Source organism: Erythranthe guttata, chromosome 7, assembly GCF_056151865.1.
Source record: "Erythranthe guttata isolate IM_541 chromosome 7, IM_541, whole genome shotgun sequence".
Classification (NCBI taxonomy): domain Eukaryota; kingdom Viridiplantae; phylum Streptophyta; class Magnoliopsida; order Lamiales; family Phrymaceae; genus Erythranthe; species Erythranthe guttata.
In genome coordinates, this window is record NC_142539.1 from 6,161,180 (window position 1) to 6,187,729 (window position 26,550).

General features: G+C 33.9%; 1 protein-coding gene and 1 pseudogene across 1 annotated transcript; both read right to left on the reverse strand.

Annotated features, from left to right (window-relative positions):
- Positions 1–1,068: 1,068 nt before the first annotated feature.
- Positions 1,069–3,439, reverse strand: LOC148769082 (caffeic acid 3-O-methyltransferase-like). Its single transcript, XM_088820219.1, has 4 exons — positions 3,027–3,439; positions 1,947–2,251; positions 1,605–1,669; positions 1,069–1,368 (listed from the first exon to the last, which is right to left on the reverse strand). The coding sequence occupies exons 1-4, from the start codon at positions 3,437–3,439 to the stop codon at positions 1,072–1,074; spliced, it is 1,080 nt and encodes a 359-aa protein (XP_088676345.1). The 3' UTR covers positions 1,069–1,071.
- A 20,617-nt stretch (positions 3,440–24,056) lies between these two features.
- LOC148769083 (pelargonidin 3-O-(6-caffeoylglucoside) 5-O-(6-O-malonylglucoside) 4'''-malonyltransferase pseudogene) lies at positions 24,057–25,378 on the reverse strand (annotated as a pseudogene).
- Between the last annotated feature and the right edge of the window lie 1,172 nt (positions 25,379–26,550).

The following is a 26,550-nucleotide window of genomic DNA, read 5'->3' on the forward strand; positions in this document are numbered from 1 at the left end:
GATTCGGGATCGGGATTAGGAACAAATACGGGATCGGGATTCGAGAATTGGTTCAATCCCGATCGGGATATTTTAATCCCGAATTAGGAAAAAAGAAAAAAAAAACTAATAAACACACACACACACACACACACACATATATATATATATATAAATAAATATATATATATATTTATTTATATATATATATATATATATATATATATATATATATATATATATATATATATATATATATATATATATATATATATATATATATATATATATATATTTGTCAAGGAGATGAGAAATAACAATATAATATATCGTTTCAACTTATTTTTAAATTTTTTAAATTTCATTTGTTCCAAGTTTTGTGGTAAAAATAAATAGTGCAATAATAATAGTATGTATACAATATATTCAAGTTGGTTTAATGTATAAAATAATACTAATGGAAAAAAAAAAAAACAATATTTCTTAGTTTTTAGGCAAAGTATGGGATTCCCGATCCCAATTCCGAATTCCCGAAATATTTAGGGATACCAATATTACCGGGATTTAATATTTTGGGACGGGATTGGGATTTAAAATTTCTATCCCGAAATCCCGATCCCGAAAATCCCGAATTCCCGAAATCCCGTCCCGAACTCACCCCTAGTTTTGCAAGTCCTCGTGTATGTAGGGTACATTTGTATTCGAACCACATTAAATTGTTGTGTTCTTTATTCTGCTCTTAGTAGATTTATTACTGTGACAACACAAGAATTCTGTTACGATACCTAATGTCGTAACATGTAGTCTGTCTCAATAGATGAGTATATATTCATAGGCATTTAAAGTCAACACTGTCTATTTTCAGCCTAAGCAGTCTAGTTTTAGTCTATGCTCCCTAACTAATTTAGGTGCCCGAGGGACTTTATGCAAATTCAAAATTTTCGGGCGATAGCTTTACATAATGAAATTTTGCCATTTTTTCCTTAAATTAACTTGTACCAAAGGTTATATATATAAAAATGTTATTACATAACATTGTTTTGCGTTGGGAAAAAAAAACAAGGAACAGAATATGAAAAACTATTAAAACAATTACTTAATGAACTCCATAATCCACATCCCATACACGTAAGAGACAACCTTAAACTCCCGAAAACCGGCATTAATCGCCAAGGCTTGAAATTCATCCTCTGTCCTTTCTTTTCCTCCCAAAAGAGCTGTCATCGTAAAGTCCATTTGAGAGGCGTACATTGCATGAATATCGGTTTGTGGTGTGTTTGGCATTATATAATCCATCACTATCATCTTTCCTTTCTCTTTTGGCAGTGATTTGTAGCAGCACTTCAACAAATTTCCGCACTCCTCATCTCCCCAGTTGTGCAGTATAAACTTTTCAATTGTACGTTACATGCATGCATGCATCCACATTTTCAGTACATATTCAAATAGCAATATGCCAAAAAATAATTGAATAATAATAATAATAATAATAATAATAATAATAATAATAATAATAATAATAATAATAATAATAATAAAATATATATTTATTATTACGATTATTATTTACTAAAAAAGATAGTGATATATATATGGTACTGGAATAAGAAGAAAATGTTGTATACCTTCAACAAAATGGCATCTCCTTTTGGTACTTGAACAAACATATCTCCACCAATGTGCTCTATGCCTACACATAGGAAATAAAAATACTTTGTAAGTTTTAATTACGAATCATAGAGCTGAGATATAGAGTTTAACAGTTGAAAATATATACAAATAAAGATATGTATATATATAATACTATCTTTATCTTATAATTTATTCCACAATAAAAGTTTTATCGATATAGGTAAAAGATGTGTGGGAACTGGCAAGAGGACTTTCTAGCAAATTAATTTCCAAACAAATTAATCAAGAACAAGGAAAATTAAAGAAGAATACTAAAATATAAATTATAATCTCACCGTTGTAGGGCGACGCGGTTTTGACAATGTGGGGCAAATCAAAATTGATGCCGCGAATAGAAGGGTTGTTGGAAATGATAGTGGCATGTGCGGTACCGGTGCCACCACCAACGTCGACTAGACAACTCAAACCCTCGAAACCTCGGTATGTTTTAACAACCTTTTTCATTAGTACAGCTGAGTGGGACCCCATGGCTTCGTTGAACTTCTTGCTCAGTTCCACATTCGACTCCATTTGCTCGTAAAAAGATTTCCCAAATAACTTTTCTGATACATTACCTCCTCCCAGAACTATATCTTTCAAACTGCACATGTACATATAAATATATATACATATATATTTGCCATGTTAGAAAAATATCTAAGAAAAATCGGGTGAATGGCGTTTTGCACCCCATAACTAACCCTAATTTGCGCTTTGCACCTTCACATTTCAAAACTGGCAAAATCCACCCTTAATTTGTATTTCTTATGGCACAATGCACTCTATATGAATTCTTATGAGACTTTAGCCAAAAAAATCAATATATCACGATATTTGAACTTATAAAAAATAACAATTTAAAGCCTTATTCTAAACGGTCCATTTAATTTCTATCAACTAGACATTTATAATTAATATTAATGTCCTACAATTCTTATTCTATTTTTATTATTTTAATAAATATTAATTTTATGGAAATTAGGAATTTTGAATTATAATGAAAATTAAAATTAGAAATTATATATGCGTTGTTTACTTCGATGCAAAACATATAAAATAAATCATCAGTTATAGTTATGTATTAAATATGTATTCAAGTAAAATAATTAAATAATATTATTTAAGAAAACAAAACATAAAGAATAATGAATATTGATTCTTTTTAGGCTAAAATATCACAAGAAACTGAGATAGGGTGCATTTTGCCGTGAGATGTATATTTGAAGGGTTGGCTTTGCTAATTTTAAGATGTTAGGGTGAAAAACGCAAATACTGTTAATTATGGAGTGCAAAAAAATCAAATCGACGTACTCTTATCAAAAAAATTGTCTTTTGAGGCCTAAAGAGTAAAAAAAAAGTATTACAACAGTATATACCTTGGCCCCGTTGATGCTCCTTGGGGACTGAACAACAGGTACTGACGAAACGACGCGCCGCTCTCGTCGTTCACGAAGAACTTTCCAGCCGGCGAAATCCCGTAACGCCGTTCACCGCCGCCACCATTCTCGCAAGTGAGCAAAGAGTGAGCGGCCAACACCTTCATCATGGATTCGAGCACGACGGCTGCTCTATCGACGGCGGTCGGAATTCGAGAGACGATATCGGAAGCCGAGAGGCGGGCCCCATCGCCGGCGCCAGCGATGATCTCGAACAGGTCAAGTTCAACGGCGGCGGTCAGAACCATCTGGAGTATGGAAGAACCGCAAGCGGCCAACGCCAGAACAGCTGCATCATCGTCCTCCCCGCCATGCTTGTAGTTAATGCGACTCGTATTATTGACCACCTCCATCTTTTTCTCTTTTACTTTTTTTTTTTTGTTTCTTTCTTTTTTTTTTGCTTTTTGCTATGGGGTGTTAAATAGTAAAAGAAGTAAGAAATAATACTCCATTATGTTTGAGTTGAATAATGCCAGCCAAATCACGTTAATTAATTAAATAAGAATACCGAATCAATTCATAACTTGAGAATCGTGTAAGTTGATGGGGTTTAGTAAAATGTGTTCACGACGCCACGTGATATTAAGCCGTGAATATATATATGGGGTTATTCTATAGGGTCTTTATATAGTGAGAGACTATATGAGATACCACAACTTATATGAGATACCCCTTCAAACGGTGACATGTTCTCAGCAACACAGCCTATTTTTTCCTCATTTATGTATTATCGCAAATACCATTTGTGTAATTATTATTTTAAAAAAAAATTTATAAATTATTAATGAAATGTCAATTTTACCCTCTCTATTTGAATGCAATTTTAAATCTATATTTATTGTTGAATTAAAATTTATAAAGTCAATTATATCATTATTCATAAAAATCATTAAACCACCAATTCAAAATTGCATCAACCTAAATTCGAACTTTTAACCATTTGAAAGCATACAAGGATACTTACTGTCAATGTTTTCAGAACCGGACCAGCTACAGAACCGGACGACCATTCGAGTCATGGGTTTATAAGGTCGAACCGGTTCAACCGGGTTTTTGATTCTTTTTAAAATGCCATTATTTTATTAATTTTAATGTTTTAAAAATATTATTTTATTTATATTTTTAATCTCTCACTTATTATTTTCACTTTTATCTATACACCTCACGTTTTACTATATTTTATTGCTTATACTCTATATTTTTCATTTTTTATTCTTTAAATCCGGCAATCGGCCACCCCTATTCGATAACCCATGATCATATCTGACAATTTTTCGACCACTCATGACTAGATCCTGCCACCCACTACTAAGTATGTGAAGATTCGCTCAAATCTAGCTACAAATAACCAACTTTGCGGTGATTCAAGAAGTTTTGGCCGAAAACCGGGTTTTTTGACTGACTCGTTGGTTCTTTGGTTTTAGCCGGTCGAAGCGGGTTTTGGTCATTTGACCCCGCTTTTCCATTTTCCCGGTTTTAGATGTCAGACCAGACCGCTTTATTGCCGGGTCACGGTCGAACCGGTCCGACCGGCCGGTTCGGTCCAGTTCTAACAACATTGCTTACTGTTGAGACACAACACATAATTGACAATAAACTAACAATACGAATATATATCACAAAGCTACAATATATAATTATTCTAAAACTTATAAAAATAATGTTAAATAAATTAATAATTCTCATATAATTATTATTATATATTAAAAATATCCCATACTAACAAATCTTTATATAATATAATTTAAAAATCTAAGAAAATGCTGATCAACTCGTGTAATTTAAAAATGAATTTCAAAAGAATTTAAAATTTGTATTGAATCGTAAATTGTAAGATTTAATTAAATCGCAATATTTGAATCAATTAAACTACTAATTTTGAAAATCAAATCATTTAGAACATTAAAAAATAATAATTACATCCGGTGACAATATTTAATCTTCTCAATATAATAAGCATCATGAATATATGTTATATTCATATGTATTTAAAGATTAATAATTATCATTAATGAGTATCTTAAATTAGATAGTTGTCCTTGAAATCTTTTACCTAATAGCTATCATGTGAGGGTAATATTGTACCTAAAAAAAGGGGAAGAAATTCATAATCTATTGGTAAAAAAAAATTATAGTATAGAATATAGATATAGATAGATTTATTTCGTATTTCTTTAATGACTACTCTATTCATTATGTTTAAACGAATTATCGTAGCACATTTATTTAAAAAAAAAAGTATTAATTTGAATAATATGCTTATATATGTAATTGAACAAAATTACTCTCCCAACGTATTGCCTTATTATCAATTACTATCCCATTTGTCGGAATCAATGGTTAATATAATTTAGGGTAAATTACAAACACCCCTGAGGTATGACCAAATTACAAAAACACCCCTCTTGTTTGGATAATTACAACCACCCCCTCAACTCATCAAATTTAGTGGAATCTTCGAGATTATATGGAATATTATCACTTTTGTACCCGTTTTATCCCATTCAAACTCTACATTATGAAGCAAGATGACCATAATATGTAATTTTTAGCTTGTATATATCAGTTTGTGGTGCATCGGAAACTGTATTTTTTACAAAAAAAGAGTACAAACTAGAGCACATTTCACGGAATCTAGATGACTATGTTGAATTTGGCACCATAAAGGTGGAGGTCTAAGAAAAAATCATAGTTGAGGGGGGTAGATGTAATTATCCAAACAAGAGGGGGGTTTTTGTAATTTGACCATACCTCAGGGGTGTTTGTAATTTACCCTATAATTTATGATTAATAAGGACAAAGAAGGAAGAAAAATATAATTAATGCAACATCAGTAATCCATAATGACATAACCGTACGGGCATTGCCGAAACGGTATCAGGGCTGGGAGGGGAATATTAGACAAAATTGCTATGTACAATGCTTCGATTATTACAATTGTCTCCCGGTATACAACGGCTGACAATTCCAACAGAATCGCACAAGAATTACTGAAATACTACGAAAGGAAATACATTTGTGGACTTTAGACACGAAGGAAAAGATTGCATATATATGTCATGAATGCTCTCGATTTGATCATAAGTGATTTGTTGGGACACCAGGGCCTTATTTGTAGTTTTCAGAAGGTGTGTTTCAAAAGTCACAACTCATAGAAAAAAAAAGAGGGGTTGAAAAGGTACCGCACCTTTTTACTATTGCGTGTGAAATTAGGGGTTGCAAGTTTAATCGGGCTTTGTGTGATTGGGAGCAAGTATCAATGTTATAATACCATACCATGTCTTTAGGAAATTGGATTCAGGCGATCTAATGCCTACAAGCTTTAAGGTGGAATTAGCTGATCATGCTTTATCTTATCATAAAGGATGTTTTGGTTAAAGTCGATCAATTCATTTTTCCTGTGCATAATTACGAGTCTAGTGAGTGCCCGTTAATTATGAGTAGATCATTTTTTTTTTGCTACAGTTAGACGTTGATCTATGTGCATAAGGGATCCTTAACTTAATGTGAAAATATGATTTTTAATGTTTACAGATCCTGTAAACGAGTCTACAAATTAAGAGTTGTTACGTGTTAAATAGAACTTAACATGTTTTCTATTTCCATTGTGCCTTTTTGTTCGTTGACTACTTTCTCCCTTTCAAATTTTTTTTGTTTCTAAAATAAATCCTTTTGTTTCTGTTTAACGGGGGTAATTACTGGGTGAACAAAATTTTATTCTGGTTGCTTTTAGCTTGCTACTTACCATGTTATATCATTGAAAAAACAAAAGAAAAAATTCAAAACAGTCATTGCTAATCAACTTTTTTATTATGTTTAGTAGTCGAAAATATGTGTCCGACTGTCAAAAAAAGAAAAGAACAACGAAAAATGGATAAAGAAATACAAATTCTTAAAGAGGAGTTATAGAAAAAATGTTTGTTAAAAAGAATGAAGAATCTAGAAATGAAATTCATATTAATGTTCAAAATGATAATCCTATTGATGCTCCAAATAATAATTTTGTTGATCTTCATAATGATAATTGTTGGCACCTTATTTTGAGAATTGAGATTAAAGAAATATGTGCCTTGTTGATATAGGAAATTGTATATAGTTCGAATTTTTAGAGATTTATTTAAATGGGACTTTATTTATTTCATTGTATTTGTATTAGATTAGGAAATGTATTGTAAAGATTCTTCCTTATCTAATTTAGGTTGTACAGATACTGAAGGGTTCTATTTTCTTGGGATTGGTTTTTTTAGGTTCAAGCTAGATTTACCAGGCTTATTTGCGTGCCTATATAAGCTAGAAAAACCAGTGAAGAACCTCGGAGCTTTAATCGAAAAATTCCAGCATAAAGTGTTTGAGCAATGCAACCTATGCCGCAGCTTTGTCTGCACGTTAGGCGTGACAACAAGACGGGTTTCTTCTACCAGGCCATAAATAAGATCGGCGTTTCGGGAAAAGTGCTTAAAAAATATCGGGAGAGGTCAATCCATTCAAGAGGGTGGAAGGAGAAACTGCTATGAAGATCAACAAGTTCAAGTCGTGTGCAAGAATGACATATAACATAAAGAAGGAATTTTTAGTGTTTTTATTAAGTCCAATTATTGTACGCATATTTCTGAACAAGTGAAATCTTATTTGCAGGTCTTCGTGGAACCCTACATTTGCCTCTGAACCACATTAAATTCTTGTATTTTTTGTTCTGCTTTTAGTAGTTTAATTATGTATCCACACCCGAACTATGTTGTAACATCAACTGTCTTAATCAATTAATTTATCTCAACACAACGAGTAGATTTACATAGGCAAATAAACCAATAATTGGCATCAAGAGCTGGTCACTAGATATACTTACTGTCTGATTTGGGGAAATTGATGTATTTGTTTTGCTTATTGTAGGGTGCGTGTTCACAAGAAAGTTTGAGATAGAAGTTGATAAGAATTTCACCCAGTTCCGGTGCATTGCAACTTGTCTCTAAGATGCGACACTCGGATAGAAGATAAAATTGGGCGAAGAAAAATGATAGTAATTCTTTTTTCTATAATAACTTCTCTTAATGTTTGTGATACTACCTTGTGGTACATTGTTAATGTTCTTCATGTTTTAAGTGATAATATGAGTGCGATCGTTTTGGGAAAGTATGTTCTATGTTCTACGTCTGAGCTCTGTGATATTCGCCATTACTTTATTAGGGAACTAGGTTACCAAATGGTTGTGCGCATACACATTGTGTCAACAGATAATCATTTGGCAAATATTTTTACAAAATCTTTAGATTCCCTTCGATTTGATTCCTTACTTAAACCGCTTGGAATTTGTTGTGTTCAAAGTTAAATTATAAAATGATAGTGTAACCATTTTTTTGTTATGTCCGGGTTACACTTGAAAGTTTGATAGGACATACTTCAATTTTTTTTTTTTTAATAAGAAAAAATGCATTAATAACATAAGGAAATACAAATGTCAAGAAGTGGAAAACTACAATCACAAAAACATGAAACATGAATAAAAGAAGGAGGAACAACTCCATAAAAATAAATCGATCGGCCCATAAAGCAAGATTGTGCGCTGCAAAATTTGCATTTCTATTGACGAACTTAAAACGCGATTTAGGCCATAAAGCCCAGAACTTCCTAATTTCATCTATTAGCACCGAAACAGACCAATCAATTGTGCTAGACTTGTCGTGGAGGAATGAGATAGCAACAAGAGAGTCTGATTCAAATATGACATCTTCAATCTTTGCATGGGCAAAAGTCTTGCATGCTTCCAGAAGGGCTGCAATCTCAGCAACAAGCGGGGTCGTACAAAGTCGAAGAGTGGATTTTGCGAAGATAATAGAGCCATTGCAATTTCCAACAATGAAGACAGCTGATGTAAGATCTTTTTTGAAACAACAATTTGTTTTGAGTTTGAGCCAACCTTGGGGCGGCTTTGTCCAGGTGAGATAAGCTCCATTATGAGCAGATAAGATCTTTTATTGTTGGCATTTCCAGTGGTCCTTTAGAATAAAATGGATTCTCTTTGCAAGATCCTAAACATTGAGAGGAGTAGAGCCATGAGTTATTTAACACCTATTAAACCAAACTTGATCACGAAGCACAACAACATAAATAATGAATTCCTCAAAATTTTGCAACTTAACAGTTAAAACATGCTCTTTAGAGAGGATAGAGGAAATACAATATTTAATGGGCTCATTTTAAAAGGCTCAATCCGAATGCTCCATTTAGAGATAAATTATAACTGCTCGACGAAAGGACACTTGAGGAAGAGGTGGTTCACATTATCAGAGTGAAAATTACAGAAAGGGCAATGGAGATCTGCCGAGGGAAAGATGGAATTGAAACGACTTTTAGTAGGAAGGAGGTCATTGATAACCCTCCTGTTACGTGGTAATTTGAGTAAAGAAACATAGTTCGAGAATTAAGAAGAAATCGAGAGATATGAATTAGGAGAATTAGAATTAGGAGAAGAATTAGAGACGAGAATTAAGAGAAGACAAAGGGAGATTAATTGATTCTTCAACTTCATAATACGTAACATTCTAATTACCCTATTTATAATACTCATAAATAATAATTAACTACCACCCCACTAACTCCTTACCCACACTAACCCACTAATTTAATTCATGCCCACTAATAAAAAACTACCCACTAACATATAATTTGACTAATTCTAATTAAATTAAATAATAAAACATATCATTCCCGCCCGCTCAAAATATCCTTGTCCTCAAGGATATAGTCTTGATACGTGTATGGGATCATTTTGTGAATTCAGTTGATCGGGTGATCCATCACATATTTGAGAGAGTTGTTCGAACTCTTCATGGTAAATGGCATCAATGAGTGTTTGTTTCATGAAACGAGTGAGGGCTTCGGAAGGATCGTCAAATTCGGTAGGACTAAAACGGTAGAGCAACGCCTTAGTAAAATATTCCCCGGCCGACGAGCCCTTGAACCCAATTAACCGGCGATTCCGTTCCAAAGTGAGTCCTTCCAAACGAAATGAATCGAGGTGCACCTGCTGATTTTGGGCAATATTTTGAAATTCAAAATATTGCTTGGCTTGGAAAATCCATTCCGTTGCGTTATCTGTGGCGACTTTTGGAATTTGTTGTTTGAGGTTTGTATTTGGGGCAGGGTATGGAGTTGAGTATGTTGTAGGTATATTTATTTTTTGCTTGACCGGTAGTGGTGTTTCTCCCACAACAAAGGAGTTGACATCATTTTCGGCTTTGGAGGAGGCTCTTAGAGCTCGAAGTTCGGTGAGAACAACTTGGAGGGTGTTGTGTATTTTGTCGAAATTTTATTCGTGTCGAGCTAGGGTTTCAATAACCTCAGCACGAAACTCAGCATCTGATTGGTTACGTGCCTCCATGGAACGTAACGGCTCTGATACCATTGTTACGTGGTAATTTGAGTAAAGAAACATAGTTCGAGAATTAAGAAGAAATCGAGAGATATGAATTAGGAGAATTAGAATTAGGAGAAGAATTAGAGACGAGAATTAAGAGAAGACAAAGGGAGATTAATTGATTATTCAACTTCATAATACGTAACATTCTAATTACCCTATTTATAATACTCATAAATAATAATTAACTACCACCCCACTAACCCCTTAACCACACTAACCCACTAATTTAATTCATGCCCACTAATAAAAAACTACCCACTAACATATAATTTGACTAATTCTAATTAAATTAAATAATAAAACATATCACCTCCAAAGAAAAATCTTGTGCCTATTATGAAGCTTGTCTTTCCATAAGTTCTTCCAACACATGTTCATAAAAGCATCAGTAACATAGAAACGAGGGTGTTGGTCAATGAAATAAGCACTTTTGGAAGTTAACAACCCTGAATTGAAGGGGGTACAAATTAGAGTGGAGTGCTGGGAAGAAGAAGAAACAAGGATCTTCAAAATTTCAATGATAAAAAAGATCCACAAAAATATTATAGTTCCAAGATGTAGAACTAGAAAAAAGAAGATTTTTGACTAGGAAAATGTCGAAAGATGAGGCTGAAGAGGGGAGAGCATGAGAGGGAATAAAACCTTTGAGAGTTGGGATCCAAGGATCATCCCAAATAAGAGTATTCGAATCGATGGAAGTGGAGAAACAAGCTCCTTTAATAATTAAGTTTTTTTTACTGTGAATACCTTTCCAAAACCAAGAGGAGGTTGGAGAAGCACAAGAATCATGAAGAAAATTACAAGACCTAAGATACTTGGCTTGGAAGAGAGAGGTCCACAAATTAACCTGGGAAGTGGCAACAGACCGAAAGAGCTTATCAATAAGGGCTCTATTGTGATCAAACATCCTTCTAAACCCAAGACCTCCCACTGATTTAGGAAGGCATAAAGAGTCCCAACATTTTAACCTAAGAGCATTGCCATTTTGGTTTTCGTCATAGAAGCTTCAAGCTTGTAAAAAAATGATTTTGGAAGAAGAAAGACATACATAGTGTATGTAGGAATGGATTGAGCAACCACTTTGATTAAGACACTTCTACCAGCTAGCGAAAGGGTTTTAGCCCTCCAACAACAAAGCTTGGATCTAATCTTATCACAAAGAGCATGGAAAGCAATGGATTTGGATTTTTGTTGGAACAAAAGGGATACCTAGATGCTTAACATGGTGAACACACTCATTGAATTCTAAGAGACGAAGAATCTCCCTTTTGGCAGAAGGTAAGACATTGATACTAAAATGGATAAAATATTTGTCAATGTTAGAAGATTGACTAGACCAATTGGAAAATTTATCCAGAATATTGTGAATATATGAAGCATCACCCAAAGAAGCTAGCAAATAAGAGGTGGGAAATAACAGGGCTAGTTCTAGAGATCTTAATACCTTTGAAGTTAGAGTTTCTTTCTTCAACATTAAGCATTCTAGATAAGACTTCAACGTAAGTAACAAAAAGAAAAGGTCTAACGGGATCTCCCTGTCTAATTCCCCTCGAAGGAGAAATACAACCAAAGGGAGAACCATTTATTAAAAAGGAGAAGCTCGTAGAAGAAATGCATTCGAAAATCCAATCTGTAAATTACAAACAAAAGCCAAGGTTAAGCATAATGTATTTCAACAACTTCCATTCCACTTTGTCAAAAGCTTTGGCAATGTCCACTTTAATGGCCATGAATCTTTTTTGTCCTTTCTTTTTGTGCAAATAGTTCATGATATAATGGGAAACAATATTGTTATCATGAATGTTTCTACCTTTGACAAAGGCCATTTGAAAACGAGAAATAAAGCTCTCTAGAAAAGGCTTCAGCTTGTTCGCCAAAATTTAGGAAATGATTTTGTCGGAAACATTACAAAGGCTTGTAGGTCTGAAATGTTCAACTCTAGAAGCATTAGTCTTTTTGGGAATCAAGATAATAAAAGTGTGATTGCGAGCTTTCAAGAGATTGCCATGGCGGAAGAAATGGTGAACAACCTTGATAATGGAATGACTAGTAGTTTTCCAAAAACTTTTATAGAAGAGAGTTTTCCAAAAACTTTTATAGAAGAGAGGGGGTAAACCATCGGGACCAGGACTTTTGGAAGAGGCAAACGAGAAAAGAGTTTTCACAATCTCAGTAACTGAGGGGATGGAAGTGATAGATATATTATCATCCTCAGTGATAATGGGAACAAAATTTCAAGATTCTCAGGATATGGAGAATCATCATTGAGAAGACCAGTTTTGAAAATCTCATTATAGTAATCAAGAAAATAGGTACCAATAGCATTCCATTCAGACATGGATGTGTTGTTAGCATCTTTCATAGAAACAATTCTGTTAGAAAGGGCATGAATGATGGTGGTGAGATGAAAGTATTTACAATGTGCATCCCCTTCAAGGAGCCACTTGTCTTTGGATTTTTGTTCCCAGAAAATTTCAAGCCTTTTGAACCACTCATCAATGTTGAGTTGGAGATTAGCTTCGAGGGCAAGGTTGGAGTCACTATGGGGCGCACTTTGAAGGGTATCAATCATAGCTTTGATAGAGGTGTGGCAGTTGCCAAAATGAGTATAGTTTCAGGCTTTGAGCGCTTTCTTTACATTCTTGATTCGGAAATGTAATTGGAAGTGAGCAGAACCCGTGACAGATTCATTCCATCCAGAATGCACAATCTCTTAGCAATCTCTAGAGCCACATCGCTTCAAACCTAAAAGGTTTAGAGCCTCCATAGGTAAGGATACAAGTGTTGAGAACAGTAGGCTTGTGGTCCGAGGCAATGGCCGGCAGGTGATAGATGCATGCATGGGGAAAAATTGTACACCAATCAGGATTTGCCACTCCACGGTCTAACTGACAAGTGTTCGTTTTGCAAGATTTTTACTTATCGAATCTTCGTGTTTTGGTCTTCATTCGTTCGAGTGTTTGGCTTTATTTGAACATATTATGCGTTTCTTGTTTTATTTATATTTTAGGTAAAGATTTGCTATTTTGGCCGATTCGAAGCAATTTGAAAACGAAACTGACTTTGCAAGCCAAATAAATTGGCCATGCAGACCCAGATCGCGATTTAGGAACTTCAAATCGCGATCTGGTGCGTTATTCACATTGCAGCGAAAAAATGGGCCATATCGCAATCCCCACTTACTTGAATGCGATCTGGGAAGGCGGTTCACCAGTTTCGTGAGAAGCCAGATCGCGATCTGACTCTTCTTGATCACGACCAGGGCACATATTTGGAGGGAAGATAACAAGGAGAAGGCTCCGGTACAAGAAAAAGCCCCACCCAAGAAAAAGGCCAACCCTCGAGGCAAGAGAGGCCAAGAAGGCACTTCGAGCATACCACCACCTTCCGAGGTGCCGGAAGAGCAACAAGTCCTACGCAAGGGAAACGTGCAACTTGAGATTGGCTCTCGTGCTAATCAACTTGAGGACACTTATGAATGTGGGTGCGATTATACACGCTGAGATCCGACGATGCTTGGGTGATACCTCTCTAGGCCTGATGTTCCCATCCCTCATTATCGCACTTTGCGAACGTGCAGGGGTCGCCAGATACGCCGACGACCGGATGACCAAGGCACCACAACCTATCTTCCCCTACCACAAGCTCCAGCCAACGAGTGGACCCCAGGGCGAGGGCGACACAGAAGTTCCAGTTGCAGAGCCCTCAGATGTTCATGCAGCCCGACCAGAACAGAGGGGCAGACGAGGAAGACAAGAAGCAAAACCACAACTTCCAGAGTATGTCGGCGAATGGATGGACGTGATGCAGGAGAATGTGGGGGTGGTTCAAGAGCATGATGAAGGAAATGGCTGCTAAAGTAGGGTGCACAACGGATGATATCGCGGAGCCACAACATTCCCACAGCGGCCTCGACATGCAGATGTGGCAGCTATCAATGCAGATGAGGCAGCACAAGTAGCTCCCACCACTTTGGTGAGATAGGCATGGGAAGAGTTCGAGAGTGGGCATGTGGAAGGCGAAGGAGGACCTGAGATAAGCAGTTAAGGTTTGTTTTATCTTATTCTTTTGTTTGTAAAAAAAAAATTAAACCCTATTTTTTTTTTAAAAAAATTCAGCGGTTGTTTGGGTTGTCGGAGTCCCGCCTAGTTGACTCAAAATTAGGTAATATCAATTAGTTGACATTCATTTTTTTTACTTACATTTTTTTTTTCTTTTTTTTTTCCGGCAACGGGTCGTCGGAGCTCCGGTTAGCTGACTCAGCATTAGTTAACTTCAATAAGTACATTCATTTTTTTTTTTTAATTTTAATTTATTTTTCTGGTAGCGGTCGTCGGAGCTCCGGTTAGCTGACGCAGCATTAGTTAACTTCAACATTAATAGACATTCCATTTTTTTTTTGTCTTTCTTTTATTTTAAAATTTTTTTTTTCCGACGGCTGGTCGTAGGAGCTCCGGTTAGCTGACTCAGCATTAGTTAACTTCAACATTAGTTGACATTTGACATTCCATTTTTTGTTTCCTTTATCTTTTTTCTACCTTTTAATTTGCTTACGGTGGTGGGTCGTCGCAGCTCCGGTTAGCTGACTCAAAGTTAGCTAACATCAACATTAGTTAAGTTTAACATTAGTTGACATCTCTTCTTTCTCTTTCCAGTTGTTGTTCGTCGTAGCTCCGGTTAGCTGACTCAGCATTAGTTGACTTCAACATTAGTTGCCATATAATTTTCTTTCTATTTTTTTATTTTTATGGCGGCGGGTCGTCAGAGCTCTGATGGTAGACTTGCATTTGCATATAACGTATTAGCCGACTTCAACATTAGCTGACGTCCAACTTTTGTTCTTTTAACCTTTTTTTTTCCGGCAACTGGACGCCGAAGCTCGGATTAGCTGACTATGCATTCGCTCACTTTGAATAAGCTAACATCCGACCATTTTTTTTTTCATTTTAAATCTTTTTTTTTCGGCGGTGGGTTATTTAGGAATTCGATTACTGACTAAACAGTAGTTGGCATCCGACAATTTTAATGTTAATGTTTAAGTTATCTAATGTTGAGTGAGCTAATTAACCGGAGGTCTTACGATCCACCGCAAAAAAAAAATGTCTGGCAATGTTAAAATTAACTAATGTTGAGTCAGCTAATCAGAACTCGGACGATCCACCACCGAAAAAAAATTAAAAGAAAAAAAAAAGTTGATTGTTTAAAGTTAACTGATGTTGAAGTTAAGTAGTGCTGAATCAGCTGACTAGAGCTCCAATGACTTGCCAACGGAACTTTTTTTTTTTTTTTTAGAGAAATACAAAATAAAAAATCTGACCAAGTTAGACTGGAGTGGGTCAATCAAACCGGATCAGACCGACCTGGTAGGCGTGTGGGATGGGATGGGGGTGGGATGGGATACATAGTAATTGTGCATTTGATCTAAATTAGACAAGAAAATGGATTTTCTCAGTTTTCTCTATGGGAAAACAAATAGAGGTTTTTGTGCATAAATCCCTAACCAACCATCTTTATTATTCTAGGTTTAGGGGCTATATATCTTTCATCAATAAGTCCATTTCTTTAATATTTATTATAAATAAAGGAAAAATTCATGTATATGACAAAATTAGCCCGAACCGTTTACACCCAATTCTTAACTGTAACCCCAATTTAATCTATTTTCACCACAAAAATCCAATTTTGACTTTATTTATAAAAAAAAACTTTATTTTTTCTAAAAATATTTGTTTGCCGCTAGATTCCAGCGTTGACTTTTAGTTTAGTTTTTTTTTTTGTTTTTTCTTTCTGGTCTGTTTTTTCCGTCGCCGGATTCCGGCGGTCACTTTTATTTTGTGTTTTTTAGTGTTTTTTTAGGCCTTCTCCTAAATGTTGACCGTAATTGTGCTGTCATTAACGGTAATTATACTGCCACTAACAGTAATTTAACATAATTATACTGTCACTGACAGTACATTAACGTAATTGCACTGCCGTTGACAATACAATTAGAGTCAATGACAATATTATTATTTATTTCTTTTTGTTATGTTTTTTTTTTTTAATTTTGTTTGATTTGTTGACAAGTCAACTTAATTATATTACTGTCGTTGACAATAAAATAACTGTAAACACTATAATATTACTGTCAACCACATCAATATTATTATTTCTTTGGGTTTTTTGGTCTTGTTTGAGATATTCACGGAGTAACGTAATAATAATACTGTCTATTATTGTAATATTACTGTTGTTATAGTAATATTACTGTCAACCACATCAATATTATTATTTTTTTTTGAGTTTTTTTGTTTTGTTTGAGTTATTCACGAAGTAACGTAATAATATTACTGTCTATTATTGTAATATTACTGTGGTTGGCACTTGACATTAATATTACTGTTGTTATAATAAATTACTGTCACTCACCGTAATATTAATTCTTTTGACTTTTTATTATGTTTACATTTGTTGAATGGTCAACATATTAATATTACTCTATTACACAATAATAGGGGTGTGCACGGGTCGGTACGGTTCGGTTTTTCCAATAAACCAAACACGTACCGATAATATCGGTTTCTCATATTTTAAAAACCGAATATGTCGGTTTTTTTCGGTTCGGTGTGAATCGGTTTTTCGGTTTTCGGTTAACGGTTTCGGTATCAATGCGGTTTATTTTCGGTTTCGATTTCGTCTATTTGTTCGAACCGGTTCGGCATAAAACCCATATATTTGGACTTTCATTATATTTATTTGAGAAAATTAACAAATAACAACCGAAAATTAACTAATAAAAAACACGTCACAACCAAAATTAATTAATAGAAAACGATGTCACATGGAGGCGCTCGAAAGATAGAGGCACGCTAGGGTAAGTATTTATAATATATATCAAAAATACATCATTTGGTATAAATCGGTTCGGTTCGGGAAATCGGTTCGGTAATTTTAAATTCTCCATACACAAACCGATATTTTCGGTTTTTCAAAAAAAATTTACCGTGTATGCGGTTTTAAGTCGGGACGGTACATATCGCTCGGTTTTTTCGGTTTTCGGTTCGGTTTTTCGGTTTTTTCGATTTTTTTGCTCACCCCTACACAATAATAATGAGTTTTGCTGTGTTAATATTACTGTGCTATTGATTAATATAGCAATATTACTGTGTTAAACTGTAGTATAGTTAATTTTACTGTGTTAAACAGTAATAAAGTTAATATTACTGTCAATCACATCAATATTATATTGTTGTTTAAACAGGTGGGGGAAGATGTTAAAGAAAAAAAGAAATCGAAAAAGTCCACGCCGGAAACCGTTGCCAGAAAAATTAGGAAGGAAAAAAAAAGGGTAACGCCGGAAACCGGCGGAAAAAAATCAGGAAGAAGAAGAAAAAAATCAACGCCGGAGACCGGCGGTCAACGGCGGTGACGGACGAAATTGTCCATAAAAATGTGTTTTGGGTGAAAATTGAATAATTTTTGAACTTTGAGATCAAATTGAGGTTATATTAAATTAAAAGATGAAATTGGACCATATTAAAGTATGAGGGACTATTTTACTCTTTTATAAACCTCTGGACTATGTGTGAACTTTTTTTGTAAATGCGTTTATTATCTGGATCTATTTATAAATAAATACCCATTGATGAACTTATTTGTAAAGTGCCCAACAAAAATTGTTTTTCCAGATACTTAGTATGTCAACTCTACAAATTAAAAATAAATAAATTATATTAATAAAGAAAACTAGTCTACAAATTAATATATAAAAATGATTTTAAGTTTGTTGATATTATGCGCCGACAAGTATCCCACCTAATTTGGATCTGGAGGATCAGATTTTCAGTTATTAAAGGGACTAAGCAAATTAAATAAGTAGATATTGACCAAAATAAAATATCATGTACGTGCACGTAATATTAAATCTGACACCAGCAAAGTAAATATGTTAGGAAGAATGGCAAAAAGGGCATATGGGACTTAAATGTATTTTAGTCTAAAAAAAATAGTCTCTCAATTAAACTCATTCCTATGTCTTTAGTCTAAAATACACTCCATAATATAATTCTTATCAATTCCATCCATTATGCTCTAACTTACTTAATATTACACATTGACCCCGGAATTAAACAATTATATCACATTAACCCCCAAAAAATATTTTTTTTTTTGAATTTTTTTTTCCGGCCAGATTTCGACGTTGACTTTGTTTTTTTTTTTTTTTGAAAACCTTTTTTTTCCTGAAATTCTTTTCCGGCCGGTCAACCACCATTGACCGCCGGTCTCCGGCGTTGACTTTTTTTTTTTTTTTTGAATATTTTTTTCTTAGAAAAAAATATTTTAATTAATATTACTGTATTGGCTACTAAATTACTGTCTCAGACAGTAATATTACTATTTGGGACAGTAATATTATGAATATTATTTTCCCGAACAGTAATATTATTAATATTATTGTCTAAGACAGTTAAATTACTGTTGGAGACAGTAATTTAGCAACCAAGGCAGTAATATTAATTAAAATATTTTTTTTAAGAAAAAAAATTTCAAAAAAAAAAAAGTCAATTAACACTTAAATTACCGTCTCCGACAGTTAAGTAACTGCTGGAGACAGTAATTTAGCAACAAATACAGTTTAATTAAAAATATTTTTTTTAGGAATAAAAAAGTCAATTAACAGTTAAATTACTGTCTCCGACAGTTAAATAACTGCTGGAGACAGTAATTTAGCAACGAATACAGTAGTATTAATTAAAATATCTTTTAAAAAAAGTCAATTAACAGTCATATTAATGTCTCCGACAGTTAAATAACTGCTGGAGACAGTAATTTAGCAGCAAAGATAGTAATATTAATTAAAATACTTTTGAAGAAAAAAAAAAGTCAATTAACAGTTAAATTATTGTCTCCGACAGTTAAATAACTACCGGAGACAATAACTTAGCAGCCAAGACAGTAATATTAATTAAAATATTTTTTTTAAGAAAAAACAAAATTATATAAATAAAAAAAAGTCAATGCCGGAGACCCAGCGGTCGACGGCAGTTGACCGGCCGGAAAAAAATTTCAGGGAAATTTTTTTTTTCAAAAAAAAAAAGTCAACGGTGGCGACCGGCGGTCTCCGATGGTGGCGGGTCAAAATTGGGGTCAAAATTGAAATTAAGGTTAAAATTGATTAATTGATGAAATTGGGGATTAATCATGACATTGGAGTTGAATTGAGTTTCAATGAATTGGGGGTAATTTTGGTATATATAAAAGGATTTTCCTTATTTGCAACTAAGTTTAAATGAGCTGAATTTATTTGAAAGACAAAAAAGTTGGATGTCCCTCTTTTAGGTGGTGTTTGCAAATGATTATTTAAAAGCAGAAGTTAGTGATTGTGATTTAAGTTAGTTTTAAGTGCTTATTTTTAAAAGTTGGGGGTGTTTGCAAAAAATTCGGAAAATGAACTAAAATTGAAAAAGCAGGGTTAGGGGTGCTTTTAAAAAAATAGCTTAAAGCAGATTATTTTAAGAGAAGCAAAAACAAAAGTTGATTTTGCAAACACCTAAAAACAGATTATGAGCAAAAAAAACCGCATAATCACTTTCAAAAAGCATTTGCAAACACCACCTTAATTAAGTACCTTGTCATGATCTTTTTGTGATTAACCCAATATTTTATCGCAAATGACAAATAGGTCACGACAAGAGACTTAAATGCATATATGTCCATACAAAAAACAGTCTTGAAAATAAATCCATCTCCATATGTTTTGTCTAAAATACCCTCTATAATATAATTTTCATCAATTTCATCCATTATACTATAACTTCATCAATATTGCATATTGACCCAGGATTTGAACAAATATATCACATTAATCCCCATTTTCATATTTTTTTTTTTAATTTTTTTTTTCAGAAAATAATTTTTTTCTGAACTTTTTTTTTTCCGGCCAGATTCCGGTGTTGACAGCGTGGTTCTCCATCGTTGATCTTTTTTTTTTTGAATTTTTTCTCTCTAACAAGTGAAATGGCAAATTTAATATACATACGAAAAGATAATAAGACACGTGCAACGCACGTCAGTGGCGGAGCCACTATGGTTCTAGGGTGTGCAACTGCACACCCTTGATTTAAAAAAAAAAATATTCCCTATATAGTTTTAGTTTATATATTGTTCAATATGATTCGTTAGTGTAAAGTTGTTCTAGCTTGAATGGTTATGAATGCAGGTAACTCTTTGAGTAGATACAGAGTTCAGAACCCAATTGGTACAATGAATGTTTCTTTTTTTCTTTTTGTAATATTTATGATTTTTTTAACTAGAAACTATAATTAATATACAGTTTTTTGAACATTTTCACCAAATTTATGTCTAAATATTTCCTAAATTATCCCGAAATTTATAAATGATCTTTTTATATTTGAAGTTTTTACATATTTCTATTACTTTATGTGTATACTATTTTTTTTTTTTTTTAAATCGGGGGCGCTGCCCCCGAACCCCCGTAAACTTTTAGTCCAATCTTGAACACCCTTGATAAAAAACCTGGATTCGCCACTGACGCACGTGCACCTGTCTAATATATATGTTTTATTATAAAAGGAGGAACCCATTGGTGATTTCTTCCATTTTGTGAAGAGACAAAAATGTCCCTTAGATCGGTTAAAATGTGAAGGACATTTAGGTAATATCAAACCAACTAAGTTACGTTATTTGATAGCTTGAGATTCACTTTATTCACCAACTACAATTACCTTTTTATTTCTATCAGAGAAAGGGAACTACGCGATGTCGGTTTTGTTTAGTTACGTTCACAATGTTACGTCCATTATTCCTCGATAGGACTTAGCAAAAGACTGTCAACTTTTAATATTGCTAAATAAAAAGAAAGAGGATGCTGCTCAAATCATGATAACGCATAGCAATCACACTGTGATCATAATATTCTTTGCTGGAGAAAATAATGTAATATATGACAAATTCCAGTTGCTACAGAGAAGCCAAAATGTTCCAAAATTAAATGATAAAAAGAAGCCTAACAAAGATGAATCTACAGCCACTAAGATGAAAGCTCTTGTGAAAACACTCCAGGTGAAGTTTGAAAAGAATTTCTGCCATATGATATCGATAGTTAACTTCAACTTGAACTTGGAGTATTTGTTTATCATTTTCAGGTGAAAAAATGTGAAGCCTCATGTTACATTTGTTGAGGCAAATGCACGGATATTTTTATTGAAAAGATCCCTCCATATTTAAATACGCCAATTAAGAAAGATAAAATTTTGACCGTTTGTTCCCCTTTAAATTGGCAAATTATTTGATTTTTTTTTGTGCAGGAGTGAGATCATGCGACCAACATTTGATCTAATTTTCTTACACGTATTGTTTTAATTATGACTATCAATTTGGTACGGTAGAACCTCGATAAATCAATAAACTCGCTTAAATATTAGTTTCTCTCGGTCCAAACTCGGTGAGAACGTGCTAAATTATTTACTCAATAATTTAATAATTCGCTAAATTAATATTTTTTTCCTAGTCCCGATTGTATTGATATTTAGATGTTTAACTCTGTATGATAAACGATTCATAGTTCATGTTGAAATGTTAAATAATAAGATTTTCATTCTTCCTTCAATTCATCATTGAAGGCTCTAATCTCCATAAAAATTTTTTTTTGTCAAGTTTGCTAAATGACAAAAACCTGGCTCTGGGCTTGCTTCAAAACTTGCACTCTTGGAGATTATTAGGTATATATCATTTTCTTTTTGTGTTCCCAAGAAATGTGATTGACATCATTACATATAAAACTTCTTGTGAGGATCTTGAAAGCAGGGCCTTTTCGTCGAATTTCTCCATCTTAGAGATTATCACCAACTATGAAATGAACTGATCCAATGGACTCGAGATGGCGGTCGGAATTTGGCAACTTTTGATTTCACCTTCGGCGTGGGGGTATGTTTTTTTATTTTGATTGTTGTACTATATATAAACTAAAGGAAAAAAAGCAAGAACGTTATAGCCGTGAGCTCCATCATTTATAATTTTTTGTGTGATTCTTTTTTTTTAAATCTTTTGTCACCATTGAAATTTCATGCTTCATAGGTTTTCTTTTCTATGTTCTCTGTTCATAGGTTATACTCAGAGGAGAAGTTATGCAAGAGTAAAATGTCTGTTTACTAACATATTGCTATTATTGAATGAGCTAATGTGAATACTTCACCATCACCTATCAAAATAGAGGATGCCTAAAAACATAAGACAAGCTTTTAAGGTCTGGTTATCGATAACTACATTTCCATTTCGAATCGATTCACATCGACCGCAAGAGTCCATTTTTCTGCTCCTCCTTTATCACCTTCACAGCCATCACATGCGTTGCACGTGTATGGTCATTTTTTCTATATAATATTTTATGTTTTTTTCTTTTACATTTGCCAAGATGGTTTATTAATTACTATATACAACCTTAAATATCCAGATAAATTCAATAATTAACGGTACTTCAGGTCTCAGGCTGCCGGCTAAACTCTTCTAGGATTTTTTTTCCTGTTCAGAATGTGAAGTTGTGACATATAGGATTCCCTTCTTGTGAATTATTACATATAACCTTATGAAACATTTGCCAAAATCACCATAATCGGATTTAAATTTATGTTCCGACTAAAGAATTATTCTTCTTTTTGCAAGTTAGTTGCTATAAAAGACATAATATTATGATAGAAATGCATCTCGAAATAGGACCACGTTTAATAAAATGAACCTGAATCTCTTTAGAAAGCACATACTTGCTAGTATGAAAAAAAAGGGTAAATTCCACTTTCCCCCCTTGTACTTTGTCTCGATATTACTTTACCTCCTATTTTCGATTGCATCGATTTGCCCCCATGTACTTGAAAAATTGTCTCAATGTGGCCCTCGCCGTTAGTTTTCAAACATTTGACCTCAACACCGTTTGATCTAATTCTGAAAATTACAAAAAAAGTCACCCCTCCCAGTTTAAATAATATTTAATTAAATTGTGGCTGGCGTCGTGGACTATGTCTTCTCGTTGTCTTGAGTTTTTTATTATTTTATTTTTTGTTTTTCTATTTTTTTTTAATAATTATTTAAACTGAGAGAGGTGGCGATTTTGTAATTTCAGAGCTTAGATCAAACGGTGTTAAAGTCAAATGTCTGACAACTAACAACGAGGGCCATTGTGACAATTTTTCAAATGCAGGGTGGCAAGTCGATGCAATCGAGAGTAGAAGGAGGTAAAGTGATAACGAGCCAAAGTAAAAGGGGAGAAAGTGGAATTTACCAAAAAAAAAGGGGTTGGATGTCACGTAATGCTTCGTCAGCTAATCAGACACCGACGGAAAAAAAAGGAAAAAGATAAAGGATAAAAGAAAATAAACAATACTGGATGTTAGCATTAACGATAAATAATCATAAAAATAAACAGCAACACTAATTAAGTTAATGTGTTACTGGAAAAAAAAATATTTTTATTTGAAGAGAAAAGGAAGAACAAAAAAAAAAAAAGACCAGCATAGGGAGATAAATAAATTCATTATCGTGTTGATGAATGAATTAAATCGATTGGCTTCACGGCATTGTATATAACTTGATGTCCACGTCTTGCTCGAAATAAGCCATGTCCTCGGCATTCAAATGCACCCACGCCTCCATTCCATCACTCTCTTTGTTTTCCATTAGTACTATTGTTTTTTCATGAGGGGTGGCCCCAATCCCCGCCCCGAGGGGCTTCTGCCCCCACCCGAAATCGGCTTCGTATAATCCCAACTTACTCCAATCAGTAAACATGATAGTATTAACCTCATCACTGCATAGTTTTTCGACCATATCGGCCAGAGGACCCGTAATTACACCTTGCCAACCTCTACCTCCCGGAGAAAACATTTCGGCACAATCATCAAATCTTTTCTCGAGACCATCACCGAGAATATCAACCAGTTGTTCGATCCCAACAACTTTGTCGGTCGTTATTAGTACGGGTGCTAATACCGATAAATTCCCACAAGAATGCTTCGGCAGAGGCGGGATTGTTCTCCCACGCATGTTAATTGTTTGAATTATTTGGCAATGTCTCAATTTCCCTCTGCGTTTGGCCCGATCCACCTCAATCAAGGCCTTGGCTATAACTGCGCACACCACACGCACTCTCGAGTAGTAAGTTGTTAACTTCGATCTCAAGCTCATTATTGCGTCCTTGTTAAAACAGAACATCTTCCCAACAGGGGCAGGAGGACACGGGGCCGTCAAGCACGGCCCGGAACTCGGCCCATTTCCTGGAAACAACAATATTGATTCGAAACTCGGGCTGATTTTCCCGCCTAAATTTTTGTTGTTGGCATTGGACGACCAAGCGGCAATGAATGTCCCGACAGAAGCTGCATCGAAGATTCTATGAGAAACACTGACGCTTACGGCAAGCGCACCGCACTTGAAATCAGTGACCTGAATGGACAGAAGTGGATCCGTCGGAAATTCATCGACTCGGTGGAACTTCGGTTGAAGGAGATCACTTAGTTGCTTGGTTTCCATTTTCGAGAGAAGATCGATAAAATCGACATCATCGTCAACAAATTCAGCTTCGACAAACTCAACCCCCTGATCACTGCAGTCAATCAAGTGATCATTCTTGATGAATCTTCCAGCAAGAGGGTAGAATTGGGGTAAGATTTGGGACAAAGATTCTTCCAACTCATGAATATGTAATCTTTCTTTTGGAATAGTATAAAAAAGAATGATACCAACATTCATTTGTGGGGTATTCTCATCTGTGTAAGACAATTTGTACTTGTTAAGATTTGGAGGAGTTGGGGTACGTGGTTTTATCAACTTCTTGCTAACTATCTTTACTTTCATCTTTTTTTTTTTTTTTTTTTTTTTTCCTTTTTTTGAGCTGGGGTGGGGGTGGATGAATTAATGAAGATCCTAATCGTCAGAAACCTCTTTTATATTCTAACTTCAGAAATATTTGTTATTTCACGCATTATATGATCCATGTGAAAATTCAACGAGCAGTTAAACTAATATCACGAGGCAATATAAAAAATAGGGTTGTAAATAATCATGTGAAGTGGGTAGGTAGGTTACACTTGGAGAGATTAGCTAAAATTAACTAAATAGTAAGTTTTAGTTTGATTTAGTTAGTTCTATAATTTTTGGAGTCCATCTGTTAAAATAATATCTTTAATTAAATTAGGGTAAAATACAAAAATATCCATATACTATGGATTTTGTATTATATACCCCATGTACTACACATAAATACAAAAATCACTCTATTGTTATATTTTTTCCAAAATCTGACTAAAATACCCCTGCTAAGCCTATATATATACTGCTTGAGTAGGGGTATTTTCGTCATATAATGGAAAAAATGTAATGTGGGGGGGTTTTTGTATTTAACCCATCAAATTTTTAGTACATGGGGTATATGATACAAAGTTCTGGTGTTTTTGTACTGCTTGAGTAGGGGTATTTTCGTCATATTATGGAAAAAATGTAATGTGGGGGGGTTTTTGTATTTAACCCATCAAATTTTTAGTACATGGGGTATATGATACAAAGTTCTGGTGTTTTTGTATTTAACCCATCAAATTATTGTGCTATGATAGATACATTAATTACAAAATTGTCCTTGTAGTTTTCATTTTTTTTTTCACAATGACATATTCAATTAAAAATAAATAAAATTCGAAAAATGAAAATTAAAAAATAAAAAACATATTGAAAAAATATTTCTTTTTCGAAGAAAAAAATTCAAAAAAAAAAGAAAATTTCGAAAAAATTATAAAAATATTTTTTGAAAAAAATATGAAAAATCATAAAAGACAATTTTTCGAGAAAAAAAATTCGGAAACAAAATCGAAAAAACTAAAAAATATTATTTTTTCGAAAAAAAATATACAAAATATTTTTTTCAAAAAAATAATAAAATATAAATATTAAATAGAAGAAGAATAAAACTATATATAATAAAAAATGTTAATTCGGTCGTTTGTAAGTAATTCGGTCCTTTAAATAATGGAAATATAAAAAATTCAAGGCTGATTAATGCCAAAC

Coding starts and splice junctions, on each gene's coding strand:
- LOC148769082 (XM_088820219.1), bottom strand. CDS start 3,439: ATGGAGGTGGTCAATAATACGAGTCGCATTAACTACAAGCATGGCGGG. Junction 1,670..1,946: donor AACCGCGTCGCCCTACAACG/GTGAGATTATAA, acceptor TCCTATGTGTAG/GCATAGAGCACATTGGTGGA. Junction 1,369..1,604: donor GAGATGCCATTTTGTTGAAG/GTATACAACATT, acceptor ACAATTGAAAAG/TTTATACTGCACAACTGGGG.